The sequence below is a fragment of the Maniola hyperantus genome, chromosome 19 (assembly GCF_902806685.2).
Source record: "Maniola hyperantus chromosome 19, iAphHyp1.2, whole genome shotgun sequence".
Classification (NCBI taxonomy): Eukaryota; Metazoa; Arthropoda; class Insecta; order Lepidoptera; family Nymphalidae; genus Maniola; species Maniola hyperantus.
The window spans coordinates 8,975,202-8,983,830 of record NC_048554.1 but is presented as its reverse complement, the minus strand read 5'-3'; the positions used below and the strand labels follow the sequence as shown (position 1 = coordinate 8,983,830).

General features: G+C 37.2%; 1 protein-coding gene across 1 annotated transcript in view; it reads right to left on the bottom strand.

The window, feature by feature from the left end:
• The window catches only part of LOC117991492 (carboxypeptidase A1-like), a 253,318-nt gene that overhangs the window by 2,953 nt on the left and 241,736 nt on the right, over positions 1-8,629 (bottom strand). The window contains exons 7-12 of the mRNA XM_069505123.1: positions 7,978-8,257; positions 6,923-7,039; positions 5,737-5,919; positions 4,175-4,308; positions 3,736-3,896; positions 2,561-2,683 (exon numbers count right to left, since the gene is read on the bottom strand). Of these exons, the coding sequence (XP_069361224.1) occupies positions 2,561-2,683; positions 3,736-3,896; positions 4,175-4,308; positions 5,737-5,919; positions 6,923-7,039; positions 7,978-8,257 (998 nt within the window). The remainder of the gene's footprint in view (positions 1-2,560; positions 2,684-3,735; positions 3,897-4,174; positions 4,309-5,736; positions 5,920-6,922; positions 7,040-7,977; positions 8,258-8,629) is intronic.

Sequence of the window (8,629 nt, the reverse complement as noted above, 5' to 3'; positions counted from 1 at the left end):
ACCTCTCCAGTTTCTGTCTTTTTTACAAGGTCATCAAAATCAAATAATTCTGACACACGTAGACGCTTATGAACGTGATGGCCGAATTTATCGATATTCATTTTGATCAGCTTAGAAGTATGGATAAAATGTTACTGCTCTAATCAGATAATATTTCTAGTATTTATATACTAATTAAGATCACCGTTTTCTCTGAGTTCTTCGATTATCGATATTATCTCATTATCTAATCCAGTATTACCAGCTTGTTTTGAAGCAATCAAAAGTTTCAATCGTTCAACCAATTCATTAGGGTTATTCCAATAAACGTAATCCGTATTGGGTTTTATTAATTTCATAAAAGGAAGACCATCACCTCTCACAGTTTTCTTACTTTCCTCCAAAGTAGGGATTTGAAATATTGGTTTTATTATAGTCATGTACTTTTGACCTTTGTTACTTTTAATTGGTTTTGATGGATCATAGTCTCGACGATGTACATTCGTTGTCAAAAGGATTGCTTTATAGTTTATTATATCTTCTTTATCGATCAAAGATAGGTTAGGGTTTCTACTAAGTAACAATTCATTAAGACCAGGAGTCTTTTTATATTCTTTTTCAGCAATTACAAAAGAATTACTATTAATTTTAATCGGAGTAAGACCTATGAAAGGTTTTCCATTTACAGATCGTACACCGAATGGAATATCCCCGAAATTTTCTGACGATAGGGACCAACTAGATGTTTCACTCGATTTAAATGACGCATCACTATTTTCATCATCTGACTCTTGAGGATTACTAGAATCGCTTGGATCCAATAACGTGGTATCCTGTTTCAGATCTAACTGGCTCCATTCACGGCTTTCAGGTTCTTTAGAAACATCAAAATTTTCAAAATCAATATTTTTATTATTTTTATCGGCGATACGATCAAGTGAAGTAGTAATAGGTTTAAATACTGATTGAAGAACCATATCATTATCAGTTTTTGAATCTTTCAATAATTTTAATTTCCTTTTTACAGCTTCGGATGCTTCAATAATCTGCTGCTTTATATGACGGTCCATTATAAAAATAATAGGAGTGTTATATATGTATACGTTTAAATCAATGACGTGGTTTGAAGGAAACGTCTATATTTAAATAAATTAACATGATTAATCGAACACAATGAATGTATCAAATGATTTTCTATAACCTCCTTCATTCTTAGGACAATCTTTGTTAATTACTAGATAATTATATGGATTATTCCATACTTTTGAACACATTTCTCGAAATAATGACCAGGACATATCAGTGTTGACATGTTCGTCATAAACATGTTTCAAATTAATGTCATCCTGTTTGAATAAAACTATGAGATTAGCGTTGTCTCTCACAAGCTGTTTAGGAATTTTTGTATATGTTTGATTTAAATAAAAACAGTCAACAAACTTGTGTCTACCCATAGCAAAGTAATCTCTGATGTTGTTTTGTTTTTCAGATGCTACGTCATCAAAAATTATGACTGAATTAGGTTTAGCGCTTTGAGGACTAAGGACATCATTATTGGCGTGGTATTTAAAGTAAGACACTCCCGGTACTCTTTTCAAAATATTTTCTAAAAGCGTATATTTAGGTTGATACAAGGTTTTTGAATAAACATAAACGTTTCTAAATCGTAATCCATTTTCGTGTAGGAGAAGACCGATGACTAAATTGGTTTTACCACAGTTCGATGGACCACATATAAGACACCGTATTGTATTGGGAAGTAGTTTACCATGACGGAATGTAGTATTTTCGCTAACAGTACAAATGTTATTAAAATTAAGTGATTGAGGCTGCTTTTCAAATCTCATTTTTGTGTGATAGCTTTAACAAACTCGAATAAAGTAACAGTTTCTCAACGTCACCATAGTTTATATTGAAAATTGCAAACCATCTTAGTTAATGATTAACCTTTATGAAATCTTAGTTGCGCAATCACTAAATCATGTTTCGAATGAACGAAATGCAAAAGCTATAATTGGGCATTGCTAGATCACTAAAGCATGTTTCGTGAACGAAGTGGAACGAAGTGAAACGAAGTGAAACGAAGTGAAACGAAACATGCTTTAATGATCTAGAATGCCCAATTATACACTACTGTCGTCGCCATGCTGGTGAATGTGCCGTTGCCAGCCAATATGAAAACGCTTAATATTTAGTTATATTGTATTCAAAACAAAATGGCGTGTTTCCACTAGAGACCGTCATTAACAATAATAATAGGATAATCTGCCGCACTCAGAGTCGCTTAATCGTTACTTAAGTTTAGTTAAAACCTGACAGAGCTATATCTCTTACATCCCTAAATCGGTCTCGTTTTAACTCAATCGTAAGTAACGATTAGCGACTCTGAGTACGGCTGTAAGTCGTGGCGGGTGAATTCAAAAGTATCAGCATGAGGTTGAACCGACTCTTTTAAAAATGAATGAGCTCTATTGGTTTATTTCCCCTATTATTTACGCATGTCGAATGTAATCCTATTGTTATTGCTAATGACGACCTCAAGTGGAAACACGCCAGTTTATTTTGAATGCACTTTACCTACCTGAAATTTCTATTTAAGTCAACACCCACGCATTCCCCATAACGTGCTCTGTTTTTACGCCACATACGGTCGTGTGTGTGCGTGTACTCGTACCCGTCTGGGTTCAACACTGGGAGTATGTACCTTTAACAATGAAACAACATTTTCAGTGTAAATAAGAATAAGTAGCGTGGTACCTACATCTTTATAAACAGACTAGCTTATGCACGAAACGTCGTCGGCGTGGACTGCACAAATTTCAAACCCGTATTTTACCTGATTTTACCCTCTTAGGGGTTGAACTTTAAAAAATTCTTTAGCGAGTTTCCCTATGTCATAATATCTGCATGCTTAATTTCAGCCCAATCCATCAGTCTCATCTAAATTTATGGATCCGCCAGATCCGTACCTATAGGTATCTAGATGATACATATATTATAAATGCGAAAGTATGTTTGTTTACCGGATTGGCATGATTTTTTGCATGGTTATATTTAAAGACCTGGAGAGTCTCGTAGGCTGCTTTTTATCCGGAAACCCACGCAAACGAAGTTGCGAACATCAGCTAGTACAATTTAGAATAGAATATATTTTTATTGAGTAAACTAGTACAAGTGCTTTTGAATCGTCAAAGTTATCAACTATTTTGAACACTAGTTTGGAAGAACCAGCAAGAAACTCGGCAGTTGCTCTTTTTTAAAGTGTTCAATTTACAATAATAAAATACTTATCGAGGTCCCACTCGAGTAGGTATGCTTATTTAGAGCCTCAATAGCTTAACAAGTACTTAAAGGAGTGGACTGAAAACCGAAAGGTCGACGGTTCAAACCCCGCCCGTTGCACTATTGTCGTACCTACTCCTAGCACAAGCTTGACGCTTAGTTGGAGAGGAAAGGGTAATATTAGTCATTTAACATCCCGACTAATATTATAAAGGCGAAAGTTTGTATGTGTGTGTGTGTGTGTGTGTATGTTTGTTACTCCTTCACGCAAAAACTACTGGACGGATTTGGCTGAAATTTGGAATAGAGATACATTATACTTACCCTGGATTAAGACATAGGCTACTTTTTATCCTGGAAAATCAAAGAGTTCCCGCGGGATTTTGAAAAACATAAATCCACGCGGACGAAGTCGCAAGCATCAGCTAGTGGCTAATATTCTTTTTTTTTAATTTTTTAGCAAACTTGTCTCACCAATCTTTGTTCGTCACGGAGTCTGGTAGGTCATGGTAGTTCCTCACGAGGTGGTTGGCAAGGTAAGTCACTACGGCTGTACTGATCCACTCACGGGGATGAATCGATCCATCTATCCACACGCCTAGGTTCCCACTGTCGCCGTTTGATATCTTCAACATCTAGGTGATAAAAGTAAATAATTCTTCATAACAATCCTTCAATAACTTCTATAGACTAAATAACAAACCCGGACTGTATAACTTTACCCAAGTGTGTGTATGCCTATCTTTCCAAACCGAGATTATAAAATGGGTACCTGCCTAGTTACTAACGTGGACGGACCCCCAGAACTTTTATAAAAAAACCTTATTTAAATCTGTTCAGACAGAAGCCAAAAAATCACGGATATGGGTACATGTACATAATATAAGTTGAGATCAATAGTTTCCTTCCTTACCTTTAAATCCCTGCCTTCAGCTGACTGACCAATAACATGCACAGTACACAAATATGGATACCCAGCAGCCAAGTCGTCCATAAATGAATATATCACGTCCAAACCATGGTAGTTCTTCCAATCAATTGTACGGCCTTCAAACACAGGCATTATTACGATAATGATGTGAATCTCTAGTAAACTATCTATTTATACTTTCAATATAAACGTTCCAATTCATTATCATAATTCATCAGGAATCATTATCACCATCAGTTAATTATAATTATGTATGGTTATGAGAGAATAAGGCAAATAATCTAGAGCTCCTGCAGGACGCAACGTAGAAAGAAGAAACTGATTGAGGATTTGGTTTAATAAACTGTCAAGTATGCAGAGTACTCTAGTCGTAATTTTAAGTAAAAAAGCTCTGTTTAAAGCTCTGCGAAGTAAAAAAGTTTTTTTATACTGCATGGGAAAAGAAAAGTTGACTGACGCACCAATTACGCGGCAGCAAAGAATTCCTAACTTCATACCACCAAATTGATCAGTGATTCACCCACAGCGCTGGTTCAAGGTCAGAGTTCTTTTTTGTAACATCAACTGTAGGTATCATCAGGTGAAATTACAGTCATACTTCCATACTAATACATTAAAGGCGAAATTATGTCTGTCTTTCTGTTTATCTGTCTGCTAGCCTTTCACGGCCCATCCGTTCAACCGATTTTGACGAAATTTGGTACAGCGATAGCTTGCATCCCGGGGAAGGACGTAGGCTACTTTTTATCTCGGAAAATAAAAAAGATTCCACGCGATTTTTAAAAACCTAAATCCACGCGGACGAGGTCGCGGGCATCATCTAAATATATCAAGTGGAGTATCATATTATGAAAGGTCTTCACCTGTGCATTCTAAAACAGATTTTATTTATTTTTATGCATTATAGTTTTTGAATTATCGTGCAAAATGTCGAAAAAATACGACTTTGGTACGGAACCCTCAGTGCGCGAGTCTGACTCGCACTTGGCCGGTTTTTTTATATTTTATATTATAGAGAACACTTTTGTTGTCGGGTCGTGACACTAGGGCTCTGCCTGAAAATCAGCGCTGCTGTAGTCAAATACTGCAGCATCATGCTGAGGCAGTAGCCTTTTCAGCTCAAACAAGACATCATTTTAGTTTTTAATAGTGTCGAGCTCGTAGTTCTAAGTTTACCTAGTTTTAATTTTTTTTAATTTGTAACATTTGGTTTTCTTTTTTTTCGTTTTTTCTTGTTTTGTGAGCTGAATAAACTTTTATTTATTTATTTATTTATTTAAATAAAACAAAGATGAAAATGTCACCCTTGTTAGACCCCGTTCACATGGCATTGACACTGAATGCGTTGTGGATGGCGAATACATTGACTATAGAACCGTTCATACGGTTACAAATGTGTACGTTTTTTTGCAGTACAAACAACGTGTAAATAGTTCTATACTCAATGAGTGCCACTACGTATTCCACAGGATTTATTTATCCTGCAAAAAAACGAGTAGGTACTGTTGGTACCGTTTGAACTCTTAACGTATAAAAAAACTTACGCAATGCAGAGTTCCTCTTAATGAAACTGTTCCCCTGTTCCCTCTTAATCATCGGGTCTACATCTCCGATAGCTATGGCGTATGGTATATCCCTTTCGTGCAGCATGCCCGCAACTTGGGCGGATCGTGGACCTTCCACCATGATGTCCATGGTACTGAGCTCCTCCTTCCAGATGTTAATCGCTAGAAAGGATATTAGGTTAGGTTGTTATCATCAGCTATGCTAATCAGTGATCATTCCCCTGTCTACTTCTTGTGTGATCTTATTATACCCCTCGTATTTGTCTTCTACGCCTTTTTTTGCCTAGAGATAGAGATAAGAGATCAGTATGCAGCGATCATCATGATCATCATCATCAACATCATCACCAACCGATAGACGTCCACTGCTGGACATAGGTCGCCATTCTAGCACCTTGGGACCCCAACGTCCATCGCTTTTACGAACTATGAGCCCTGCCCATTGCCATGCATGCAGCGATAAGATCGCCAAATTGTGGGAAGTGACCCGTGCACCCACCACCCACCAGTGGGTGCAAGGGTATTCGTATTTACGCGTACACCCACTGCGTTAGTGTAGGAATTTAATGTAAAAATATATGTCGATACATCGTATCGATAAATAAAAACGGTTCAACCGACAAATTCTTTTTGCTTTGTTGCTAGGAAGCACCTAGGTACTGGATATAAGCGGTATACGATCATGTTCTGCGCATATACATACTTGCAGGAGAACCACGTCCAGTTGTGGACGTCTATTGATTGAAACAACTAAATTTTACTGTAGTACTTAAATCTTTCAAGTTTTTCCTTTTCAGTTCATGTCAAGAACTACATAGTTTTTTTTTTTACCTATAATTGGTCCCATAATTTGACTAAGGAGAATTGGGATGATAGATATTACATATTAGGTAAGTACTCATTCATAGCTCTGGTCCTATAAACTACCTCTGAGAAAGGGTTTCGGGAGACAAATCGGCTAAAATATACAAGATTTGCTTAGTAAAGAAGAAGAGGCGTCGGCCGCAGAAAAATTCCTGGCTGCGCAATATCCAGGAGTGGACGGGAATCGCGAGTGCTGCAGAACTATTTCGCCTCGTGCAGAACAGAGTGGAATACACAAAGCTGACAGCCAACCCTCGCTAGTCGGAGAGACACGTGAAGAGGAAGAAGTAAAAATTAATACCTCCCAAAGTATCGAGTGATTTAACAAAATATCTTTGCGAATCATTAGTGAATCTTAATTCCCATACTTGTGTACTGTTGTGCGTTGGTGCCACTTTATTCATTAAATATTCGTAAATTAATTAAATCTTTAAATATTTTTTAGTATTTTATTTTGTCGGAAGAGAAGTAATACTCGTAATTTTGTGATTATAAATTGTCAAAGATTTTGTCTATTGTCTGTTCTGAGCTCATATGACATTGACTTTGTTTATTATGAGGTCCTGAGACGAGGTCTAATAAAAATTTAAATATAACGCGTAAAATTTAACTCCTCACGCGCCATTTTAACTTTATGTGTCAAATTTCATGTAAAAGTACGATTTTAGTCCTTATTGTAAAAGTGAACCGTACTTTTGACCTGACAGTTAACCCATAAAGTTAAAATTGCGCGTTAGAACGTACGCGTTAGTATAGTCGACGCATTTTATACTGAGTCGTCGAGTTATCTGTCTTTTTCGCTCGCACTTACCTACGACATGTAAGTGCGAGCGAAACAGACAGATAACTCGACGACTCAGTTTAAAATGCGTCGACTATAGTAAAATGGCACATATTAGTACACAGAAATTGAGAGTGGCAGGATGTTGCGCCGACACCGCCGACATGTCTTTCTCTGCTCTCTTTCTCTCTCACTCTTTCTCTCTCTCTGTCTCTGCCACAAAGTTGTATGGCTTTAGCATAGAGTAGAGCGGAGCGAGACCAATAATTAATCTATGGGCTTTAGTTACATAAAGAGGACGTGTATGTTATTTGCAGGTAGCGCCACGTCATATAAACTTATGAAGGATGTTTTGTCTACTTCAGGTCTCCACCACTCGTCAATTTAGTAAAAAATTTAGTACAAATTCCTAAAAGGCCGGCAACGCATCGGCCGTTCCTCTGGTGCTGCAAATGTTCATGGGCGGCGGTAATCACTTAACATCGGGTGACCCGCCTGCTCGTTTGCTCGCTATCTCTATTAAAAAAAACTGTGCCTTAGATCATAAGTAACCTGATTACCTGCTCACCTAATTTATATTTCATCCTTTACCACATTATCTCGTGTCAACAGTGTCTCCTTTGAATCAATAAACTCCATCAAAGCTATAACACAGTTCAGTATTTCGTTACCGGTTTCTTCTATTTCATCCTTCGGTAACATGAACTTGTGCTTTTTGCTTCTAAGCTCTATCAGGTAGCAGTAAGGGATACCAGCTTCACCGTAGCTCCAGTCATTGCTTGTACCAGCTGCACCATACATTACATCTCTTGAGATGCCCACTTTATAGGTGTTGCCATTGGTTTCAAAAATAGCCTGAAAGTAATCAAAGGTGGTGAGTGGTGACATGGTCTCTATTACTATTGATGAAATATTGTAAAATAGTAATAGAGACTATTACTATTTTACAATTTTTCAAATTATAGGTAAATTCTTTCTGTCTATTATGCGACCTGTAATGTGTTTTGCCAATTTACTCATTGGCATTGGATCTATTTTTCTTTATTGGTCGCAACGGAGCAACAGATTGACGTGATTTTTGCATGGGGTATAGTTGAAGACCTGGAGAGTGACATAGGCTCTTTTTATCCCAGAAAATCAAACAGTGCCTACGGCAGTTTTAAAACCTAAACCCATGCGGACGTAGTCGTGGCATCAGCTAGTATATTAGTATTACTTATTGTGAAT